We start from the raw sequence: 24,063 nt of genomic DNA, 5'->3' as shown, positions 1-24,063 counted from the left end.
CAGATTCTATGCAAATTTAAAGAAAGTGTGGGTCCTGATGTGTTGCCTTCCATTCAGAGACTTCACTGAGGTTTTATTCATGGTCATTCCAGCTCTTCAGTTCTCTTTACATCTTCCCAACACACCTATCAGTAATGAGTAAATTCCCATTTCTCTGTTAGTAGGACTGTCCGATTTAATCGCATTGATTATTAGTTAATGTAGGGCTGACTGAAGTTTAAAATTTTTTTTAAATTGTGATTGATCACGTAATAAAGTTTAGGGCTTTTGTTCAGTTTTAAAGCTGTATTTTTAACATACATATTGTATTTAGTTAGCTTACATGGTACTTTATTTTCAAATAAAATCAAACAAGGTCGAAATGGAAATCCTTTCTCTGTGTCCGATTCCAGGTGAAGACGCTCTGGTAAAATTCTAGTTAGATTGTTGAATGCTTTATGTTTTCAGCTAAAAGCTGCCTTGAGATGGAAAATTACAGCCAGCGATTAAAACAATTATCTTCAAACAGCTCTATTATCTATCACCACAGCTGCTGTGCAGCGTCCAGCCTCCAGGTCCCTCCTCTCCTTCTCCTGCACTTCCTCCCTCCACCGCCAGGCGTCCTCGTCCTTCCTCCTGCTTTTCAAGGTGTTTCCTTCTCGACCTTCGCAGTGATTCTGTTTTTTTGACCCCACGCCTGAGTCACCTTTCCTTACATTCTTCCTTTTACAGCTTCAGTCATTTGAGCTTCACTTCTGCTTTAGCTCATTGCCTATCCAACCCTTTTTGACCTCCTTTTGATTGAGATTGACAGCTGTGTGCGCCTGAACAGATCTGAGATGGAATAAACACAACCGGCAGACTTCCATCAACAAGGCTTTAATTGTACAGACCATATATACATGACACAAGAAGTAGCCACACTCTAAATGCCTAAATGTTTCTTTACAAAGAAATACAAAGATGTAACCTGGAAGGTTAAAAACAACCCCTCGCAGTTAACAAATTGACTTGTTCCAGAGAGAAGGCAAATGCAACCTTCATTCACAACAGACTTGACATTTAAAAAAATATTAAATGAGCCAGAAAACCTATTTGTCAGAATTATTCCAAAATATGTGACTCAAAAAAGTTGAGGCTTAAATTTAATGCTTGCTAGAGAAACCTGGAGTACCTCCACAACCCTGACTTGTGGTTTTAGGAAACAAATGGAAAGACTCTGCAAACAAGGAGTTTACTTTAGTGAAACGCCTGAATATGTATTGAAGGAAGCACAGCAGCAAGAGGAACCACACATTTCCCTTTATGTCTCAGCTGGACAGTAGAAGAACCCCAAAGCGAGCCGCGGGATTGTAACGTGACACAGTGTCGTCCCCCCCAACCCCCCACCCCCCAACCTTGTAAACTGACAGACTGCATGTTGCATTGAAATGGCTTGAGACACAGAAGACACTGAAAAAGACACTTAACGGTTGGTTATTGTTGACGACGCCCCGACACGGTGCGCACTGCGGAGACTCCACAGACGAACACAATGAAGGCAGGATCATTAGCTCCTTACAGAGGTGATCGGCTCCGACGGTGATTTACTACTCGAGAGTAAATACAGACTCTGAAAAGTGTGAAGCGTTTAGGCGGAGTTTACACATTCCTCTGTATATAAAAAGTCCAGTAAATATGAGTTGAACCCTACGGCTATTTACAGTACAGGCGTCAGGAGACTCGATGGGCGAGTCTGACGAACTAAGTGGAGTGAAGCACGGGAGCGACCGGAAAACACAAAGAATGAGACGGAGACAGAGCGCTGTTAATGAGTGGCTTGTACATATGAAGAGAAGTGAACGAGACTGGGTTTACCTGTTTTTTTTTTCTCTCTCTTTATGGCCACTTCACTGTAATCCCCTGAAGAAGTTATTGGAAATGTCACAGTCTAAAGTTTTCGCGGGCGGAGAACGGCCAGCTCTTCAAACAACTCTTTAATATAAATTTGAAAATAAAAACGCTGGAGAGGTTTTCAGATTGTATATAAGCTCTGAAAACTGGAAGCGATCTCTACTGAAGAAGACCCGTCTAAACCTATTGCATGTGCTACCTATAAAGCCCCAAAGTTCTTCTTGAAACAAAAACATCACAAATGATCTCTTTCGGCCACAGGCGTACAAAACATGAGGCGCTCCTCTCGGGAGAGAAACACCGAAAAGAAAAAAAGAAAAAAGGAAAAGAAGCACTTGAATATCCTCTCACACTTTTCTCTCAATGGTAAATACAATTCATTTCAGTAAAAAGGGAGAAAGATACTGATATCTTAACATGCTATCACATCTCCACGGCGGCGCCGGCCACTCTCTTCCTCGCCGTGGTTGTCTTCATGGGATTGACTGGAGCGTTCCCTTGGGCCGAGCGCACCGCTTTGATTTATTTATTCATTGGAATTAAATAAATGAATAAATCAAACGCTGCCTATTCGTCATCTGGCGCCGCACTTGAAAGAGAAGAGAACAAGGATGAATGGCGGAAGGAGGAAGCACGGGTCCGACTACCGGCTGTGAGATGTGCTCCGACTGAAGGGTATTCATCAAAAAGGCCCCAAATCTTTAAAAAAAAAAAATCAAACAAAACCTCCGTACATCTCCCCACCCCGCCCCCTTTGCGATGCAGCTTAGAGCTTTCTCGGGAAGGACGGGCAGATTCGGCCCTCGCGTTTACGGTGACCAGGTTTTCCAGACACTCCCTGCTCCCTTACATTGGTCCATATTTCTCCTCGTAGCGGCTCGCGACGTTCTTGTAGCGGCCGCACTCCTTCCGCAGCTCGGCGACCTCCGACCTCAGCGCGGCGTTCTCACGCTCCAGGAAAGCGGCTCGGACGGTGATCTGGTTCTCCTTTAACCGGCGGGCGTCGCGCGAGCGCTTGGCCGCCATGTTGTTCTTCTTCCTCCTCTGCCAGTACTTCTCGTCCTGGAGAGAGAAAGCCCAAAACGAAGGAACGGGGTCAGAGAATTCATTTTCCTCCTCATCCCAGTGCACATTGTCCTGAATCTGAAGTGGGATAACTTTCTCTCGTGGCCGGCAGCCAAGCGCCTTCGTGCCTGTAAACAAAAGCAGCGTTCTGCGGCGGGCCGGAGGAAGGAAAGCATCGATTTCATGATCGTCGGGCTGCTGAGTCACTGTGAGTCACCACAAGCATTTCACTCTCAGCTGAGCCAGATGGTGAAATGTCTTCTGTTATCAGCCCTCAATGAACCATTGTTTCTACATGTCAGTTCAAAATTGTCTTCTAGCTTAAGGCAATTACAGAAAAAAAGAAAAGAAAAGCAGGAACACGATAAAACCCGATGTTTTCAGCTCAGCCCGGCCCCCTCCCTGCATACCTTCTGTTCTTCAGGCACAAACACCTTCTTTGCCTTCTTGATCATGGGCTGCGGCTTCAGCTCCTCCTCGGAGAACTTGTGTTTGCGCGGGTCGAACAGTTCGCCGCCGGGCACGCTGGACAGGACCAAGTCTGTCGGGTCGGGCTCGTAGTTGATCTCGACCTCGATGTCTTCCGGGTCGACGGGTTCGGGAGTCGCTCTCTCCTTTTCGGTGGTCACCTCTGTGCAGACGGGAAAGCAGACGCTGTGACGCCGCTGCACATGCAACCAGGAGTCGGCAGAGGCATGTGAACACACACCCTCTATAATAGCAGGTTGGCTCGAGTGATTAAACAGCTCCAGACAGGCAGGAAAACTAACAAGTCCTCCACAGTTCTGCTTTGCTTTTCTTAAAAATCAGTTTTTAAAAAAAATCCAGGTATCCTCACTTCTCCTAACCTCACAGGTGATCCGCAACAAAGCAGCTTCTGCCATCGCCTTCCTTGAAGTTTGCTATGTTTGGAGGAGAGGTTAAGTATTTCGACCCTGATGCATGCATGGAGTGCCAGTGGTCCTGTAGGCAACCGTCACCATCATGAGGGCCACAAAAATGTCCCAAGGTCACGACCAAGTGCTTCGAATAATCATGGCTACCCTTCTTGGAAATCAACTGTGCTTTTCTAAATGAAAGCATTTCTCCCTAAAATGCAGGAATCCTATTTTTGATGTGGTTCACCAATAAATAAGTAATCTATTAAAGTTTAGAAAATAGCTGCTGGCCCTTTAAGAGTGAGAATAGGCGTTACATATGTGATCAACGGGCTCATGCAGCAGCAGCAGCTTCTATTTCTGCCGCCCCTAATAAACCATCACTATGTTTTCAGCTGAAGTGACAGTCTGACACCACACTGGTGTCCCAGCATATCATGTTAGCCTGACACCTGTAACAGCGACTCTTTAATGTTTGATAAATGTCATTAACCGAAATTACACAGCAAAAATCCGTGAAATGAGAGCAGCTGATCATGAACTCACCTGCGATAACGTCACACGAGATATCAGAGTCACTCTTGGTGATGATCACCACCTCCTCCTCACACTTATCCAGCTCCTGGATGGGCAGCAGGGCCACTGGAGACACGCTCGCTGCTTTAATAGTGTTTCTCTGCGCAGAGGGCCCGGCCTTCGGCTTGTCCCCGTCCGTGCCGCTCTTGGCGGAGTCCTCCCCGGGCGAGGTGGGGATACCGTTCTCCATGAGGAACTCCTCCAGGTCCATGTACTCCAGGTGGAAGTTCTCGCCATCGTAGGGGATGGTCTTCTCCCAGATGGCCGGCGTCAGGGCGGCTGAAGGACCCATGTCGGCCCCCACGGCGGTGAGGTCAACATTGTCTCCCAGAAACAGCTTCTCCTTATCAGTTTCTGCAACAGGACAGTAGCAAGTCAGTCATAAGATACAAGCATGACGTGTCGAGGCGACTCATTTCGTCAGATGAACAGTTGACACTGAAAGAAAACAAGGAAAGTTCTGGAAAATTCTTCTAATACAATGGCAAATAGCAATAGAAAGTATTTTGTCCTAAATCTTCAGCTGTTTGTAGGTCACAGTCAGCTGGGATCCGCAAAGTGGATTCAGCAGATATACACCATGACTGGACGGAAACACCATCATTTACTTTATAGTCAGATGTGCGTTGATGCTGAACTATAATAACAATAATAATAATAATAATTTAATAACACTTTTAATGACAGCTGTGAGTAATTTACCTTAAGCCTGATGGATGCACAGTCTGAACCTATGCAGAAGTTTCATGAAGCTATTTCAACATTTTTTATACCAGCATGGTTACAGTAATAGGTATGTGTGTGTGTGTGTGTGTGTGTGTGTGTGTGTGTGTGTGTGTGTGTGTGTGTGTGTGTTTGTGTACAGTGTGTATTCATGAGGCTCCGCACAGGTCGTACTCTCGCGACATTTCCTCCATCTCTCTCTAAACTCGTTTTAAACCCGCTTCTTTCCTTCTTTTCTTACCGTCGTCCCCGTCCAGTATATTCGGCGGAGGCATTTCCATTATTTTCTTCAAGACCACCGGGAACGAACTGGGGGCCCCGGCGGCCGTCTCCAGCGTGATGACAATCGGCTCTCCGGACATGTTTCCCTCGGTGTCGTTGACGCCTAACCCCGCCGTAACTACAGATAATGTGAACTGGGGCGGTTCCGTCGGCTCGGTGCTCGCTATCTCTTTACCCGCTGCCGTTCCCCGCCGTCACAGACTTTCCTAAACACAAACAGTCCACGATAAAGATCAACCTTTGGGCATCCGCTGGCTTCACCTTCCCACACCCCCGCTGCAGGCGCGACGATCGGTTCGGGTTGTTTCGGTGAGGAGAACAAACCTCTCCTTCTGGTCGAAGCGCTTCTCCGGGCTGTGCGCTGATTGGCTGGCTTCGCCCTGACTTATGAATATTAATAAGGGGGCGGGGTTTATCTTTCTTTCTGCGCTCCTATTGGTTGACCGAGTTATATATGTTCGAGTGAATATATTAAAAACATCGAGTCACGTGCTGAGGCTATTTACAAGATATATTATACACCATGACAGAGTTCATTTCAGTCATTTAAAGTTTATTCAGCAGCTTTTCTATGAATTTTGAAACTACTTCCAAGACAAACACCGACTGTAAAACTTTCAGTACGATGTAAACTGAGCGCACCTCGTCAGTACACACGGCGTAAACACATCACCCCGACAGACAACTGCTCTCTCCTTTAACCTTCAACCTCCAGCTAAAACAATGCCTCCAAACTCAGCGCGGGAACACCGTGTCCCCCATTCGCTCTTTATTTATGCTGCAGCGCCAACGCGGCCGCGATCACGTGAATAAACACGTGCGGGCGCAGCCCTTACATATCTGACGGCCGCGTCCAATGAAGCGGCGCTCCGTCTGCGGGCCTCCTCACATGCAGGATGTGGAGCATGCGGGGCGGGCGGTGCTCTCCGGAGGAGCACCACCTGCAGGTTACAGCCACAGCTCCCCGCACCCCGAGCAGACGTCTCAAGGGCAGACTGCCCTCATGGGCGAGTTGCCACAACAACATAGAACATACTGCATAGGAAGACGCACACGGGCCGTGTGATGTCTGGTATCTGCAGTCACCTCTAACCCCTCAGGATTTATAAAACACATTGCATTTAACTCCCAGTTTTTGTGTTCAATCAGAACTTAAATCATTATTCGCTCCTGTTTTAATTGCTTGTATCTTTTAAATGTTCCTTTGTTGTCTGATGCCTTATGTTGTTTCTATTTTTTTTTTAAAGCAATTCTGTTTCTTTCTCTTTCTGAATTGACTGGCATGAGAATGGTGCTACCCAAATGAACCTGCTTTGCCTAAATTCCAGGTAGAAAAATTAATACCAGTGTAAATATCTGACCTGCTTTTGATGTATGAATGCACATCATAAAAATGAATTTGATGTTTCAGATTACTTAATCCCTTCACCAAAACCAGGTCAATCGCTGGATACTTTATTTCCTCAAGTTCATAACTGTGTGGACTCAGAGCAATCTAGGTCGACTGCTTTAAGCACAACAGTTTAAACACAAAAGAGACCAATTATAGTCAGCTGTGTTGAGCTATTTCTATCAGGAAAATATGAATTATAATTTGTTGTGAGAATCACTTTTTCAAAAAATTGCTCACGTAAAATGCAACGTTCAGAGTTTAATCTATGTGCTTCTTTTTTGTCATTTTGAAGTTGATAACCTCAAATATGAGTCCAAACTATTTGAAATTTCATGCAATCTGTAAGTTAAAGTTTCAAGACAGACAGCTAAGAAAACACTTTGAATAAAATAACAAGTGCATTTTATAGTGATTAAAAGAGAATGAACATGTGTTTCACTCTCCATCAAACATAATTATAAAGTCCACTCAGATTCCTCATACGCACTTAATTTCTACTCCTCTGAGGTCCATGTCATTTCCACTAACATGCTACTCACTATGAATCCAAGAAAGTTTCCCAGTATCTCACATCTGAAGGAAGTGCACACAAACGAAAGAAAAAAGGTTCAACTGCTAATAATCTGTATATGATCTTAATTTACTCATTTTACATCAATCTCATTCAAAAAGAAAAGCTACATTGAGAAAGCAACCAGGACATGTACAGGCTGTGACTTTGCAATGCTGGGTTGAAGGTCTTGGAAAGGTACACATACCAAAAGTAATGGTGAAAGCGGCGCCATGTGGTTACTTGTATGTATGCATGTGTGTGTGTGTGATTGGGAGGGGGGCGGTATCACACGTGGATTTGTCTTGTGATCAGTACTTTGACCTGGCCCCCCTCTCAGACTTTACAGACCTTACAGTCAATCTTATAGTCTTTCAATTATGTCTTTGTTTATTTGGAGAGGCTTGTGTTGCACTGGACTTGGTACGAGTCTGAATGTAGGCTACTCCATGTATTTTTAACCTGATATGTAATTTTATTCGCGCAAAAAAAAATGCTTGTGCTAAGCTGTGTATTGCAGCAAATGCTACAGTACTGGACAATTTTAGTCAGTGTGCACTGTCATTGTGCAACAGATTAAATTAGATTAGAGACAGAGACAGTAGACGTAGGAAGAAATTCGGTTAAAAAAGACTATTTTTGTTTCAAAAGCAATGCAAGTTATTATCCTAAAACTAAATCACAGACTCTACCCAGACTACTGACTCCCCAGTAATTTGTGCAGCACAGTTAAAAATGTTCTGTGAGCATAAGTGTCCAATTCAATACCAAAGATATTTCACCTCAAAGTAAATATCACCAGCACGTCCTTAGCTGCACTTCAGTCATTTTTGAACACGCTCAATGAAATTCTGTTAAATGAGGCCAGCAGCAAAAGCACACCTCTCAAGATAATCATGGCAATCTGATTTAACGCGACCTGATTCAGACAAAGAGATCCAGTGTGTGAATCATTTTATAATGGACGCTTAAAGCCCGGGGCTCCGAACACACCCATGCCTGCACTCATCCACTTAACACACCCAGGAATAAAAGCAGGTGACAAACAGATTCCCACAGAAGGGAAAACATCAATAAGAGTCTCATCCGTGCAGCATTTTGTTTATTTAAAAACACAATACTCAACTATCACAGATGTAGAGTCTCTGATAATGTTAAGTTGCTGCCACTGAGAAATAGGACCAGAAAATTAGATAGAAGGCCTGTTAGAGAAAATTAGCTTTCTCTGAGCAGAAGAATGATCAGTATGAATGTTGCCCCTTCAAACCCTTTATTGGCCATTTAGACTTTTCCTATCAACTATTTTATTACTGAGCAACTAATGCTGCAAAAGTACAAACCTTAAACATAGAACATTAGCTTGAAAAAAAAAAACACCCACAGCGTTATTCCTCAGTAAATTTACTTAATCTTCGATGAAGACACCACTGAGGATTAACTCAGTTTGGAAAAAAGAAAGCATAATGTTAAATCACGGTTTGTGACATGGAGGATGGATTGTGGTAACTTTGAATGCAGACTTTTTAACATACTTAGGAAAAAAACGGAGTAGACCTCCTGCAGTGAAGCGGTTTGCTCACATTCTGCTGCTGCTCAGCTGACTTTACTTATGCAACAAACACGCAGTGAACGATTTGACCTCAAAAACACACTTTGCAGAAAAGTAAAGAACTCGCAGTGCTTCATGCAGTGAACGTTAATAAAATGTTCACTTACCATTGCTATCGAAGTTGGGGAGACTGAGCGGGTGCTCAAGGAGAGCCCTGAAGATCTCCGGGATTTCTGTACTCATTTTTCCTTTAAATTGCACTCAGACTGATCAACAGGTCAAAACGGGGCTGCTGATCGAAAAAGAAATTATAAAGAAACAAAATAGAAAACTAATTTAAACAAAACTGAAAACAAACTGCAGGGATATGTGGAAATCGGGGTCTCTCCTCACATAATCCCGCAACCCAAACTTCAGCAGGTCGCGCAGTAGAACTCCGCAAAACAAGTTATTTAATAGGACCCGCCCCTCGCGTCTCCCGGCAGCCAATCAGGAGCGCACTTCACGGCCGGAATCGACGGAAAGAACGCCGATTGGCCAACTCCCGCGTCTGTCATACGGGTGACAGCCAATCAGGAGCCGCAGCTGGTTTATACTGGTAAACCTTAAAAGTAGCGACGTTATGTAAACAAAAGTGGGGAAAAAAGCTAAAAAATACGAAGTGAAATGAGACAACTAGAGCATCTTCTGACTCTTTTGTGTTATTTTCGGTAAAAAATGTATTCTGATGTGAAAAACTGTCATTTGAGCTAGAAAAAGTGAAGCAAACGTCCTGCTTAATCCTAACGAGGGCAGAGCTGCAATATGATCTCAAGCGGTTTCCTACAAAAATACATTAAAAAAATAAAAAAAAACCCACTTCCTCGATCAAAAACAACCAGACTATTAAATCTCTGCAGCAGCTGCTGAGCAGTTTGGTCTTATACTGGCTTCATGGTCCGAGATATGAAGCCCTGTGGGTACAATGTCCCTGTCAAGAGCAGAAGACACGTGGAACACTGTTGTAAGATCACTGGAGACACGTGGGGAAAAGTGCACTAATCAGACAGGTCTGAAAGGCATCCTGTCAGTCTGACATGACGACGATGATGATGATGATGAACACAGCACAATAAAAAGCAGGGACTTCAGGCATTATGTGGAAAACAAAAGACTTTTTTTTTTCTAAAAGTTTATTAAATGCTTTCAAGAGATTTGGTCCACATGTGTGATCATGAACTTCCAACCAGGGAGGAGAGAAGAGAAAAAGTCAAGAGGGGGAAAAACCAAAACAACACGAAAATGTAAAAATACAGTACAAAAAGAGGCCTTGCCTTATTCCACTTCTTACAACCCTGGTTTCTTCGTTCTTCCGCTGAAAATAATAACCGACCTTTAGTTTTTTTTTTCCTTTTTACTCAGATAATTGAATCATTCCAATCATTTATTTGTGGCTGTGTGGGGTGTGTTTGTGCTGGCGATCCACTGACACAAACTATCAGGAGAACTGAGGGGACATTCACTGGACCTGGTGCTTTCAGCGGGAGTGAGACGAAGCATGTGATCTTTTTAATGAAACTGCTGCAGGAGGGCTCAGCCATCTGAAACTTTTTGATCAAAAAACAGAAATTCTGAACTGAACTTATTGAACGCCTTAACCAAATCTACCATGCTTCTGCCGTGAGACTTTTACAGAACCGAAAGTCGATGCAATACGCATTTAGGGAAGAACATATGAAGAACTTTGAACAATCGCTTTTTTATAATGATGGCATTTGGAGATCTAATTCAGTTCGGTCGCTGAACAACTCCCATACAAGTTTGTGTCATGTTACCAACACACACACACAAAAAAACCACACACACACACAAACAGACAGAACATGCAGTACGGGGCATCCACAGGTGGTTTTCTCTCCGAGTGCGTCGGTGGCAGTGGCCGAACCTCAAACTGAACAAGCAACTCCTGAATGACAACGTGAAGCGTTTGAGGTGGCGTCTCTCTCCCGACAAGTCTGACTCAACTTTCTATGAGAACACGTTTCTGACCAGGACGCACTTTTCTACAACCACAGAAAAACAAAAAGACAGCCCACCATCTCTTATCTAAATTACCTTATAAGGGTTGTCTAAGTATTATAATAGGTATCAGGTATCATATACTGTATATAGTAAGCAGGATTATACAATAGGGGTATGTATCATCTTATAGGTGTAGTATATCGAATAAGGCGCTATACGGGAGTATATAGGCATCTGTGTATGCTTGCGTTTTGCAGATCTGCCCTTGCCTGGTGCACGAATCCCAACACGAAGCGCAGGCAGTGAGAATTAAACGTGTTATAATATACTTCAATCATCAGTCGCCTCCTGTTTTTTTTTAATCCTTTTAGGATGCGGGACTTAAATCGATCCGTCGGAAGCGGGAAAGTCGGGCTCGCTGCCTCCCGGACAGAGCTGCGCACCGCCGCACACGCAGACGCATATTTACTGTTAATTATTATATTCATACAATGGATACATATATAAAGAGAGAGTTATACATTGCAATTAACATACATATATCAATAGCATATAGAAGAGAAATAGAAATAGTCAATAGATAGCAATCATTATAGTCATCATATTCATCATAATACTAGGAGTAGTAGTAATACGATCCCTCCAGGAAGCTAATACCTGGGCTGTTCCAGACGAGGGCCGGTGCCGGGGGACTGTTGGGCCTCCTGCTGGACTGGCCCAAAGTCCAACTGAACTGTTATGAACTCGAGCATCTAGTGACACAAACATCGTTCTAAGGCAAAATGAGCTTTTGATGTTCTTTAGCGGGTTGGAAACATCCGTCCTGACGTTTCTCTGTACTGTTACCATGGTTTTTCAGCGGAGAGGGGGGGGGGAAGTGCAGCTTCTCTAAAGCCTGAAAGAAAAAGGGCACTTTCCACATTTCTATACATCCGGTTCGGGGGGGGGGGGGGGGGGGGGGGGGGTGAAAAAAAGAAAGAAAATAAACTTCTAGCCTGGGAGGCCTGCTTAATTTCTCCTTGAAGTATTTCGTTAAAACCCGGCTGCAACAACCCCCGTCTGGAACAACCCACACAGAAGGAAAACTCTCAAAAATAAAAAAGAATCTTGGGAGAGAGAGAAAAAAAAAAATCACTATCTAGTTCAGCGATACATGTCATATAGCAATACCTCAATAACAAGAAGTTCTTCTATGTAATCAATACAGGTTTTCTGGTTATATATTTATTAAGCTTAACCGCTAAGTTATCAATTATCATTAGTAGTATAGCATTATATGTATAATATGTATCTGAATATAGACATACCTTCACCGTGTCTCCGTCCACATTAAAGGCTAGAATAAGATGGCATCAGTTATCCTGCCTGCCTCTGTGTGTATGTGTGTGTGTGTGTTTGTGTGTGTGTTTATAGGCACATCATGTGGTGCGAATCATTTCCCTGTCTCAAATTAAACAGGTTTTTTTCCCCGCACTGACAAGGTTTGCTCTGCCGCTATAGCTGTCGGGAACTAAACATTTGGGTGCATATGAGGAACGCAGGTCTCCATCTCAAAGGCTGTCGGAGCATTAATGATTGTTTTTAATTTTTTGACCCCACTTCAACTAAAAATGTGGCAACTTGCCCTCACATTCAACTTATATTTTAAATATCCCAACCATCAACTACAAAAATATATTCTTAATTATCTTTCTAAAGCTTTTTTTTTTTTTCCTAACAGCTTTTCTAGCAATTTGGACTTTTTGTTGTCTGAAATTATTATTATTCTTTGTGTTTTTCTGCCCCACAACATAAAATATTTCCCATCATGCTCCAGTCCAAGGGAGGGGAGTGTTCGTCTTATGGAGATCTGCCGTCTAAACTCGGGGCTGTGCGTCAGCTGAACCTATGAGAGGGGAGAGAGAGGGCGCTGGGTCTTCAGGGGGCTTGGATGTTACACCGGTTTTTCAGCCATGCAAGGATACTTGCACACATTCCACCAAAGCCACGGTTTCAATGACTGATTTCCTCGTTTGGAAGGCCCGTGCAGGCGTTACATTCATAGCATCCCACCAATATGGCAGACAATATAACAGGGAAGTGAACTCCCCTTGAAAAGAAAAAAAGAAAACGCTTTAAATCAATCTCCATAGATTAATTCTGAGCCTCTCTCGCTCCGTTCCTTTGGAGGGAGAGGAAGATTTGGTTGTTACTGAGCGTCTGGACACGTGTGCAGCAGGAAGCGGTTTTTGCTCGGAAACTTATCGTTTCTCTTCCAGTTTGAAGCCGCAGATAGCACTGGGAGCTCGGCCTATTTCTTCTTCTTCTTGGTTTTTTTGGCACTCTGAAGTTAAAATCTTAACTTCCAGCGTGAGAGTGCTCAGATCAAACTGTGTCTTCAACAAGTGCCGAGCTGAATCTGAGAGCAGCGACCCGCGCGCCCGTTCAACAGTTGCTTCAGTGCCATCGGGGTTGGGAAAACATGAAGTCGGGAAGGAATCGCCTGGTGGACGCGGACGCTCAGTCGGAACATTAAGGAACACTAGCGGATTGTTTCAGCTGTCTGTGGGATTGTTGAGGGGGAACCTAAAGGCGCTAACTGCAGCATGAGAGAAAACAAAACGCTAAAGCCAAAGTCCTTGTGTCTTATTTACAAAGCTCACTCTTTGAGTTAGTTGGTGCCTGTGACTTGTGTGTTGTGTGTAGATGTTTGTGTGTATGCATATATCAAGAGTAGGATCGACCGTTTTTTTTTTTTTGTTTTTTTCCTTTTTTTTGGAGTCCAATTGCTTCTTCACAGCTGTCTGGACGCTGCTGGAGGTCCGAGCGGTGCGATGGCGGTCTGTTGAGTTGTAGCTGGTGTGGCAGGCCTGTCCGTCCCTCCGTCCGTCCGTCCGTCCGTCCTTCAGCTGACCCGAGGCGACGAGGCAACGCTCAGAGGTCGTCCCCGTCTGACAACCGCCGGCCTCCCTGCATCACACACACCGAGAAAGGTCACAGCTCAAACAGCAGATGCAAAAACTCACCAAAACAAACTATTCTCTAAATGGTCATGTTGGTGGTAGAAGTTCGGTCTATTTATTTCCAGTAAGGCTCAACAATTCAGTTATATAAGCAAATACTATCTCATAGAAATCCAGATTCTCAGAAGTGGTTAAATATGTATTGTTATATCTAAAACAATCTGTTTTCCACAATCAGTGGCACAAAAATAACCTAAAACCTTCTGGAATGAAAAGAAGATTGACGTAATGCCTCTTTAATATAGAGAAAAATCAAAACAACAATCTCAGCTGTCTTTTCAAATCTTCCTGGACAAATAAATAAGAAATGATGTTCTGAAGAGCTTCAGAAAATCCATCTCCAACAAAACACAGTTTTTTATTTTTAATAATACATAGTAATAATGTTAAAAGAAGAAGAATTTTGAAGAATTTCAAACATTTTGTGGGGGAACTAGAGCATGAAGTTTCAAACAGTTTAAAAATGGGCCTAACGGTGCCCTAAAAACAAGAAAACTTGATATTTCCATGAATTAATGAAAAACGCCGAGGCAGGATATGAGAAATAGACATGTCTGGAAGGAAGCAGGACATCTGGTCACATTACTTAAGATCATTCTCATAAAGGAATTCAGGTAACATCTTGTTTTAGGGTGAAACTCGTCCCCTTCATCAATACACACTTGGTTCCTTATGTTATATTTTCATGAGGTCTCTCTGTCTTTCGCATTCAGCAGTTATGAAACCGTCATCTTGCAGGCTGCTGTTGTGCATATGAACACAGTAACAAAATAACACGATCTGCCCTGTTTAACCAGTAAAATAGGCTTCATGTGATTCTCTCAGCAGCCATGATTTGAGGCGTCTTGCTAATGAATTGTTGAATAAAGTGGATCGTCCAAGCTCTGCGATGACGCGACCGGCGTCCACTCACCATGCCTTCTGTGTAGTCCGCCGTTATCGTGACCTGCTTGTCCTCTGGAGGCGGGGTCACGGCCGAGTTGTCTGTGCGTCGACTCTGATTGGTGAGCTGCAGCCAGAGTTCATACATCTGCTGCATGTCTCTCACTGCAGAGGACGGACAAGGAGGAAACATGAGATCGGGAATTTCTAAAAGTCACCTCAGCGCAGAGAAATCAGAACTTGTAGCTTTTTTTTTTTTTTAAATTCTACTAAATACAAATAAATAACGATTTAATCCCACTTTGATATCAGCATGTGGAGCCGTTTATAGGCAGGAGCTTACAGCTGTTGTTCTTCATGTACGTCCAGACGTCTCTCTCCTCCAGACTGTGAGCGAAAGAGCAATTTCCGATATAGTGGCACTTCTTCTGTTTCATCACGTGAACGCACATCTGGCAGAGAGAGAGAGACAGATGGGAAAAGGCTCATATAAAGGCCACAACTCTCAATCAAAAACTGCTCACTTAAAGAGAATATCAGTATGCAGTTGTTTAGAGAGAATAAATACATAAATGTCTTGAGGCATATGCAAAGAACAAGATTGGCTCCAGCAAAGGAACAACTGAGCAAACACAAATGTGACTATAGAGAATAAGAGAGGAGAGACTCACGTCGTATTGCTGTGGATAGGTGCGGGAGAAAGGAAGAGGTCGAACAACCACCCACTTCTTCTTCTCAAAGGATTTTACTAACAACACCCGGCGCTCCTTCGTCCAGCTGAAGAGACACAGAGGACAGCGCTCAGTCGGCTGAAACGCCTCCAGCCCGGACGCTGCGGCGCCGCGGCCCCCACCTGTGCCGGGCCTTGGCCGTGCAGTACTTGAGGTTCTTGTCGGGCTCGTTGACCTGACCTTCTCTCCAGCACTGACCGCACACGAACTTCATCTTCAGGTTGAGGGGGCGGCCCCGGCCCGCCCCTCCTCCCAACCCCCCCACCGGACCCACGCCGCCCCCGCCCATGCCGTCGCCCCCGCCCCCCATCCCTCCCATCCCCCCCGCAGGGACGCTGCTGCTCGGGTGGGGGATGTGGATCGGCTGGAAGAGAAAGACGAAGAGTGAAGTTTTAGGGCTCAATATGACTGAACATTCCCAAATGAAGATCTTTAGTTAAAACCAAACTCTGAAACAGGATTAATCTCATTTCACCAAAAAAAAAAAAAACATTGATCATCGTCAATCACTAACTTCAGTTAGTGCTTGGAATTTTTTACCAAGAATGAAAATCATGAACTAACCTGTTTCATTCTAACAAGCATTATCTCGTACATATTTGGTGGGATTTCATGTCCTTCCAGTTGCTTTTATAGGTAGTTAAACTCACCTTCTGCTGCTTCTGTGCGTTCTGCTCCAGCCGTTGCCAGTGTCTTTTAGACTCCTGCACCATCTCTTCATGGGTGATGCCTGAAAGAAAACACCCAACAGATGTCAGCAACAGTCCATGACACGGTTGTTACTGTTTATAACTGACGATCAGTGGTTATTTTCCGTTTTGTTTATAGCAGAAATATTCTGAAAGAATGGCTCTTATTATCATTATTATTACAGTCACAGGGAAACGGTTACCACGCAGTTTTCCATCTACATAGCGTGACTCCTACATTACGACTGCGAGCATGTCCGAGGTCGATCAGGACAGCGAAACACTGCAAAAGCAGTGAGCTCACCTGTGTGGGATTTTGTTTCATGTTCTTTGAAGTGAAACAGGTTTGGGAGACGTGTCTGCCAAAAAACACTGATCAAAAACATCCGCCAGAGCCTGTTCAGACTCCGAGGATTTGGCCACCACACAGAGACTAACTCGCATGAACAGATTACATTAATGTTACAGTAACGTCTTCATTGTGCCTTTAAAATTAAAGAAATGCTCTCATGAACTGAGTGAAAACTGTGTCAACAAGACAGCTTAAAGAGACACGCTTGTTTTTTGCACTTTTATGCAAATTATTGACACTTCTATTGATTTTTTTGGTTTACAGTGGAGTGCTTGATATCACTGCTTAGATGTTAAAATGTTGTGGTGCGATTGTCCTTCTTAAGCTCCAATTCTTTGTTTTTCCCTCCTGCCACATCTGGATTCCACTCACCGGTGTCCTGCTGCAGAACCCAGCATTTCAGCTCGATGACAGAGTGAGCGAAGGAGCAGCTGTCCTCGCGCTGGCAGCCGTACCGAACCTCGTGGCGACAGACGTCGAACTGGCAGAGCGGGTGCAGCGGACGCACCTTGCTGTAGCGCACATTGGCTGACCGGACCACGTGCACCAGGCACCTGCACATCACAGAGGGAGCGCGTGACGGTCGGCCTCTCCCACGTCTGCCTGGCGGGACTCGCCGCTCTGACGGCTGGACTCACTTGTTGTCGTCGAACGGGTGTCGAGCTGTGAGGTTCGAGCAGACCGCCAGGTTCTCCTTGCTGCGTTTGCTGATGATGCGAGGCTTACTGTCGAAACATTCCTGTGCAGAAACCAAGGAGATGCAGTGAAATCCTTCACTCAGGAGCGGAGGAGAGAGACGGAGGGGTGCGGTCTCACCTCACAGAGGAACATGAACATGCCCATGTGGAGCTGCAGCAGCCGGGTGACGCTGAGCGCCCGCCGCTCTGTGCTTCCCAGAGGATCGAAGAGCAGCTCGCGGCTCAGCGCGCCTTTCCTCTCCTGCGTCCACACGTCGATCTCTTCCTGGCAGTAAGCGAACGTACAGTTTTCCCCATACTGGCACTCCTGCCGCTCCTGCACCTCTGTTAAACACAACACGTGATCTCACAATCAGGAGTCAACGTCAAGCAAACGTCTCATCTGGACAGCAAACTTACCTTTACACAGTACAAAGGCTCCGAGGAAGTTGTTGCGTGCGGGCCGGGGACGAATCCGCTTCCAGGTGGGGTCATCTGTGTTTTTGAGGCGACACAGCAACACGTCTCTCTTGCAGCGATGCGCTGCCTCTGGCTGATACTTGTAGTCCATCACTCGAGGACCTGGGAGGCAGACGGCCAGAGCATCAACAGAGTAGATAGAACAGCATCACTGACGAACAAGGCTCAAAATAAAACGCTGCCGGCAAAGATCGACAAACCTTACAACCAACTATAGATGAAACAGACTTTTAAAAAAACTGTCCGTCCTATAACACCAGCATAGGACAAGTCTTACATGTTTGCTAAAAAAATTTTTTATTGTTTCTTTCTGGATGTTAAATCTTCAAATATAACTGAGGCAACCAGACGTTGAGGCAAACGTCACACAAATAGGTTTCCAGAGGTTTTCTTGGTTGGATGAGCACAAAGCTGCTGCTGGCCTTCTATCAGTCCTCTGTGGAGAGCGTACTAACGTACTGTCTGAGTGTGTGGTATGCAGGCTCCACAGTTGGGGACAGGAAGGCGGTGCAGAGGGTCATAAACACTGCCCAAAAGATCATCGGCTGCACCCTGCCCACTCTGGAGCACATCTCCACATCCTGCTGCCTCAGGAGGACCAAAGCTATCACGGGAGACCCTGCACACCCTGCCCACTCCCTGTTTGATCTTCTGCCCTCTGGTAGACGCTACAGGTCAATAAAATCACACACCAGCAGACTGACAAACAGCTTCTTCCCCTGGGCCATACGCATTACAAACACCCACGGATACAGAAACGCACACTCACTTATGAACAGTCTCCCATAACCCCCCCCATGGACTAAATCACCCAACTATCTCCTCGCACTTTAAGAGTTTGTGCCTCATGTAGCATGATCACCACTCTGTTACACTGTTATTTATTACTCTTGCATCTTGTGGATGCGCTTATGCAAATTATACTTGCCCTTGTATTTTTTCTGTTGTTACCTAATGCCTGTGTTGTTTTCTGTTTTGTCCCTGATGTTTTTCCTAAGTTTTCTTGTCCTTGACTTTTTAATCGAGGTGAATTGTAGCTTTATATGAGCTCCCATGTAATTTCGTTGTACCCCCCCCCCCGTGCAATGACAATAAAGTCTATTCTATGTTTTGCAGCTTTTCTGTTAAATATCAATCTATATTTCCTGATCAACTGTCATAACGTCAGCAAAAAAAACAGAAAAAGAATTATCACTGCCAACGGCTTGTGGTTGTCAATTAAATGCAGAGGTTTACATTTATTACAGTCATTCTTTACTGTTCATGAAAATGTTTCAAATGAATTTACTCAAATCAGTACTCTGATGCAACTGTTTTTTCTCCTAAAATTATCTCTTGATTGCAAAAAATGAATACATAAATAAAATGCTGCAACTAACAAGAAGATATCCATTAGTTTTAGATTCAGTCAACACTAAGTCGAAGTATAAACATGCAGCGGTTTAGAAATTACTCAGGAGTCCCTGTGATTTTCACTCCCAGCATAACATTTTAAACAAGCATCTAAAAGCAGTTCAGTAGGATGAGGATCCATGCTTACCTTTGTGATGCCTTGTTGTGGACAACAGCTAATATAGTGTTAGAATATGCTTGGAGTAGGTTTATAATCCCAGGTGTGTATTTTATATCATCCGGCAGAAAATGACACTGTTATTGACAAGAATGATTCAAACTGTCCCTACATGTTGAAAAAGTTGCAGACCCACACTCCAGACAGGTTTATAAATGCTCCTGGACAGCAGACTGGAGATGACATTTGTTTGTGACCTTCCTGCAGAGCTGAATGGCACCACAAGGTGGAGCCTCTCGCCTTCAGTGGGGAGTTGTACCCAGAAACCCATGATCCTCCTCAGCAGTGAGTCTTGCTGGCTGGGTTGCTGAAGTCACGCATTCACTATTTTCTCACAATTACAACTCGGCTAAGATTTTATATGCTGCAATATGGTAAAACTAACATTTAGAAACAGCAGATGGCTAAAGATCAACACGACGCAGCGGATTAAAGCGTGCATGTTTCCCACCTATTCGGCTGTAACAGGCGTGACACGCCTGCCGGAACTCGTGCGTGGGTGCCAGAGGATTCCTGGAGAGCAGAGACAGGTTGGTTCCTCCAGGGCCGTTCTGCAGAGACGGAGACAGGAAGACGTTTACAAATCAAGACGACTCTTTGAAATAGATCTAAATTTATATATTAAAAAAAAACCCAACAGTTTCCCCTACGAGATAAACTCCAGAAACGCTCACGTGCAGGTTCTACTCACTGCGTGTGAAGCACTGTGGTTGCGCATCCCAGGGATGAAGCTGTGACACACTCGTCCCCCTGAAGACCACAGACACAAGGACACTGATGTCAGACACCATATTGTGATAGTGCTGACTCACACCGTCTGCCAGTGACGCACGTCTCAGGTTAAAGCCGACACTCTCACAACTGCTCCAGTAGCGAAGTGACTTCATGAGTGGAGATAATATTTTTTGTACGATACTCAGTTACATGGAGGCGTCATATTATGATAAGACAGGTTTATTAAAACACAACCACCCCCCCACTGTGCTCACCGGGGAGAGTGTACTCCGACAGCGAGTCGAGCCCGCCAGCGGCGACTCCTGCTTTCCCTTCTCCGTCGGTGGAGAAGCCTCCCAGTGCGTCCTGCGCCTGGGTGGAGCCCTGGTCCAGCAGCGGGGGGTAAGGCTCCAAGGAGGGCATGTCACTGATGGGGGAGCTGAAGAAGGCGGGGGGCAGCTGGGGGGACGGGGCCGGAAGGCTGGGAGAGTACGGCGGCCGGAGACCCACCGCTGTGTTGGGGAGATTGGTTGGGATGGCACCCTGGACCGAGTTCTGGAGAAGCAGACCGAAACGTGATTTAAAGAATTTCCCTGTGACCCCAAGCTGGATAAAGCATGAAGAAGACGGATGTTGAATTTTAGATAACTGAAATTAGCACAACGATCAGAGAAGTGGCTTCGTCGCTCACCTCACTGACTTTCTTGGGGATGCACTCCAGGAGGCTGTCCAGCTCGTCCTTGATGACGCTGCTGCTGCACTCGTCCATGTGCTCCGACACCGGGACGGAGTACGGCATGGGGGTCAGTGCCTGGCTGCTGGGGCTCTCCGACAGGTCGGTGCACGAGGTGACCACGGTGGTCGTCGGGTCGTCGCTGACCGGGATGGGCGTTGCCAGGGGAGCGGGGATGCACTGCGCACTGGAAAGGTCCGCTGGGGAGGAGGAAACGCCACAGGCTCGTCAGAACGGGAGTTTGGGTGAAAAGCGGACATGTTCAGAGGCAGAGACTTCTCCGTACCTGGTCCGATGTCACCAAGAGACTCCAACCCATTGGAGGACAGCTAAGACAAAAACAGAGAAAGAAATTACCTCTAAACTCTCACGGAGAGACACACAAAATCCCAAACTGTCACTGTGGGAGCAATGGCTACCTCTCCGGTGGGAGGGGAACCGTCTCCGAGGGTTTCCCCTTCTGAGGCTGTAGACTCTGTCTGCAGGCTGACGTAGGCTTTACGACCCTTTAGGCCAAGCTTGTTGGCTAAATCCTGAGCCAGATCCCCCACCTGCCTGTCCTGGAGAGAGAATCACAAAAGTAACAATCAGGAAAAATTTGTTTTGGAAAGTATGACATACAAATCTAAATCACCACAATATCTGATCATTTCCTCAAAGACTTTAGGTGCTTCCTGTGGTCCACAGAGGAACATTTAATTTTTCAAGACATCCTCAGAAAAATGATAAAGAATACCTCAACATATATTATGCATCAGTAATGAGTTATTTAAGAGATTTCCTCCAGTTAGGCCTTTAGCAGTACGAGTATAACTTCATCTACCCTCACACTGGCAGCAATTATAACACAAGATGGAACCGATCTCCTAATTTAATTCCTTCTGATCTGTTTTTGTCATAGACGATACCTACTCAAAATAAAACACTAAGAAGACAATAACTAACCATTGATCTTTAAATGTTTCTCGACTGTCCAACTTTAACATCATGGAATTAATAAAAACAGCACTGACGGTTGATATCAGCCCAGTGGCACAGAGGATGAATGAAAGGATGGATAGCTTACATGTGGTGCAGTGAGAAGACATTTGGTTCCACATTCGTACGCCTCTCTGAGTCGACCCAGCTCCCTGAGACAGAGCGCTTTGCGGTACAAAGCTCTGCGACTGCCCTCCGACACGCAGAGCGCACTGTCGCAGTCCTGAATGCCACGCTCGTACTCCCTCTGAGGAGGAGAAGACACGGCAACAGCAGAAGCAAAGTAAGAGCAAGACAGTAATCAATCAAATCAGTGAATGAGTGTATCTGACCAGGTCAGCTGACTGAAAAATAGGTAGGTATACATAATGTACATGACTGCCTTAAGGCCCTCCCTCAATTGCCCAAAGACTGTCCAACCATCATAGATGATAGATGTTTTAACACTACCAGTTTTCTATAAGTCAGATTCCAGCCTATCTTTGCTCTCACAGTCTGGTAGAAGCCGGCAGCCCGGTTAACATAGAGGCTCTCCAGTAGTTCATGGGGGATGACGAGCGCTTCTGCCTGGGCGTAGCGGGCGACGCTGATCCCCTCTCCGTACTGCTGGGTCGCCTGGCGCCAGTCTCCGTCTCGAAAGCAGGAGTTTCCCTCATCCAGCAAATTACACACCAGCTGAGTCAGGAAGGCCTGAAAGAAACACAGAGTTGGATTTAGGTGACAGGAAGACAGTTTGATAAATAAATATAGGGTGACTGAGTCTATAAAAACAAACCTCATAACTCTCCGGCTCTGGAAAAGGCAACGATGACCTGTGAACAGAATATAAGAAGGGTGGTCAGTTCATCACTTGAGTTGGGACATTGCAGCTTAGCTTCCCATGCTGGTGTGTGTCCTCTTACTGGATAAAGCTCATTGCCTTCTGGATTTCCTCTCTGCGTTTCAGTCGTTCAGGATCCATAGCCTGGGGATGAAGACAAGGATTGACTTGCAAACAGCTTAAATCTCCTGCACGACAGCAATGACAGCTCAGACCCCGGGAAGTCAAAGAAACAGAAGTAATAATAATCGGTGTTGTGGTGCACAATCAATTTACACCTGCGGTGATTGACAAGAATTATCCGCCCAGTATGAACCAGGGCCCGCAATAAGCACTCAGGACAACTTATAAGGAAGCCGGGCACACGTTTTTCGTAGCGTCGTGAACATCTGTGCTTATTAAAAGACAATTTCTTACACAAACGACATTATTTCACCTACAGAGTACGGAAACGTCCTGACGGTGGGATCTGAAGCCCCCATTTAAATCTTAGCGATAGCTTGAACAAAGCTAAAGTCCATGGTGCAAATGGCTAACATTGTTGTGTGATAGGCACATGTTGTTATTTACACATTAAAAATAAAGATAATTATCTGAAACATGCAGATAATTGCATTAATGTGTGACTCCACTTGCTGGCTATTGGGATTAGCCAGTTTAAGCTAAATGCTAATTCGCGCTACATGCTAATCACTACACGTCAAAGTAAAACGAGAATTAAATAAAGTACTTGGAAGATTATTTTAACGTTCCCCAGTATGAACTTTATCGCACGATCTCAGTTGGTTAGCTGAGTTGACATGTCGGGTCGCCCTGCACGCTGACCCACATTTAACTAGCTGCCAGGTAAGTTAGCGGACTTCAATCCGAGCTAACAGCCGAGCACGACAACTCACCGAGCGGAGTCAGACCGCGGAGAGCTTCACGGAGCGGGGCGAGAACCGCGGGGAAAACCAACCAGCCGAGTCTCAGGCAGCATCCAAACGCATATCTGTGAGAGGACTGTCCCTGTCATTGGTGTGTGGACGGAGTTTGACTGCAGCTGCTGGACTCACTGAGTGGCTAACGGTGCGACCTGCTAGCTGTTTTTACCAGTGCAGCACCGCAACAAGTTCCTAGAACAGGTCCAACCGCCAGGGGGCGGCAGAAACTGTGCCGACCGCAACAAAAGAGAAATTTGCTGAAAATTTTGCCAAAAAGTCTTTAAACTCTATTTTATTTTATTTTATTTTATTTTATTTTATTTTATTTTATTTTATTTTGCTTGGTGGCTTGGCGGGCTAGATTGGAGATTTTGCCCATGGCCTGGAGGTTGCAGTAGCATATAAATATAATAATTGTATTACATTTTATTTGTGTATGCCTGTTGTCATGAATAATTTGATCAGTCTGATCTGTCACCGAACAAGTTTTAGTCAATGCAGAGATAAACTGAAAGATCCTGGTGCTTTTTGAAAACACCCATGAGCTAGTTTGATAATGATTCTGTCCTTTAAGGATGCTGTTGTCTTATTGCATGTGCCTTTATGGACCGATGCAAAGGTTA

The 24,063-nt window shown here is 45.0% G+C and overlaps 2 protein-coding genes across 3 annotated transcripts; both read right to left on the bottom strand.

Annotated features, from left to right (window-relative positions):
* Positions 1 to 842: 842 nt before the first annotated feature.
* tefa (TEF transcription factor, PAR bZIP family member a) lies at positions 843 to 9,324 on the bottom strand. Of its 2 annotated transcripts, none has more exons than XM_030097725.1 (5): positions 9,056 to 9,324; positions 4,362 to 4,745; positions 3,348 to 3,568; positions 2,723 to 2,934; positions 843 to 2,461 (listed from the first exon to the last, which is right to left on the bottom strand). In XM_030097725.1, the coding sequence occupies exons 1-5, from the start codon at positions 9,129 to 9,131 to the stop codon at positions 2,440 to 2,442; spliced, it is 915 nt and encodes a 304-aa protein (XP_029953585.1). In that variant the 5' UTR covers positions 9,132 to 9,324; the 3' UTR covers positions 843 to 2,439. The 2 variants fall into 2 exon arrangements, with proteins under 2 accessions (XP_029953585.1, XP_029953584.1); XM_030097724.1 differs by lacking the exon at positions 9,056 to 9,324 and adding an exon at positions 5,356 to 5,779.
* Positions 9,325 to 10,208: 884 nt separating this feature from the next.
* On the bottom strand, positions 10,209 to 23,629 carry zc3h7bb (zinc finger CCCH-type containing 7Bb). The gene is made up of 21 exons (XM_030097686.1): positions 23,414 to 23,629; positions 22,600 to 22,661; positions 22,473 to 22,509; positions 22,190 to 22,387; positions 21,786 to 21,944; positions 21,139 to 21,279; positions 21,006 to 21,048; positions 20,678 to 20,919; positions 20,262 to 20,541; positions 19,964 to 20,022; positions 19,724 to 19,823; positions 17,643 to 17,804; positions 17,362 to 17,567; positions 17,184 to 17,284; positions 16,918 to 17,099; positions 16,155 to 16,234; positions 15,627 to 15,868; positions 15,445 to 15,550; positions 15,117 to 15,225; positions 14,805 to 14,938; positions 10,209 to 13,838 (listed from the first exon to the last, which is right to left on the bottom strand). The coding sequence occupies exons 2-21, from the start codon at positions 22,656 to 22,658 to the stop codon at positions 13,803 to 13,805; spliced, it is 2,676 nt and encodes an 891-aa protein (XP_029953546.1). The 5' UTR covers positions 22,659 to 22,661; positions 23,414 to 23,629; the 3' UTR covers positions 10,209 to 13,802.
* Positions 23,630 to 24,063: the final 434 nt, after the last annotated feature.

This window comes from Salarias fasciatus, chromosome 8 (assembly GCF_902148845.1).
Source record: "Salarias fasciatus chromosome 8, fSalaFa1.1, whole genome shotgun sequence".
In the NCBI taxonomy this organism is placed as follows: Eukaryota; Metazoa; Chordata; class Actinopteri; order Blenniiformes; family Blenniidae; genus Salarias; species Salarias fasciatus.
The sequence above is the reverse complement of the archived record's forward strand: the minus strand, read 5'-3'. Positions and strand labels throughout refer to the sequence as shown.

What these genes read in the sequence shown, in the direction of transcription:
- zc3h7bb (XM_030097686.1), bottom strand. Translation starts at nt 22,658, where the DNA reads ATGGATCCTGAACGACTGAAACGCAGAGAGGAAATCCAGAAGGCAATG. An exon ending in CAGAGCCGGAGAGTTATGAG is followed by an intron (nt 22,388 to 22,472) that starts GTTTGTTTTTAT and finishes TGTTTCTTTCAG; the next exon opens with GCCTTCCTGACTCAGCTGGT. An exon ending in CGCCTGTTACAGCCGAATAG is followed by an intron (nt 17,805 to 19,723) that starts GTGGGAAACATG and finishes TCTGCCTCCCAG; the next exon opens with GTCCTCGAGTGATGGACTAC.
- tefa (XM_030097724.1), bottom strand. Translation starts at nt 5,476, where the DNA reads ATGTCCGGAGAGCCGATTGTCATCACGCTGGAGACGGCCGCCGGGGCC. An exon ending in TATACTGGACGGGGACGACG is followed by an intron (nt 4,746 to 5,355) that starts GTAAGAAAAGAA and finishes GTCCTGTTGCAG; the next exon opens with AAACTGATAAGGAGAAGCTG. An exon ending in CTCGTGTGACGTTATCGCAG is followed by an intron (nt 3,569 to 4,361) that starts GTGAGTTCATGA and finishes CCGTCTGCACAG; the next exon opens with AGGTGACCACCGAAAAGGAG.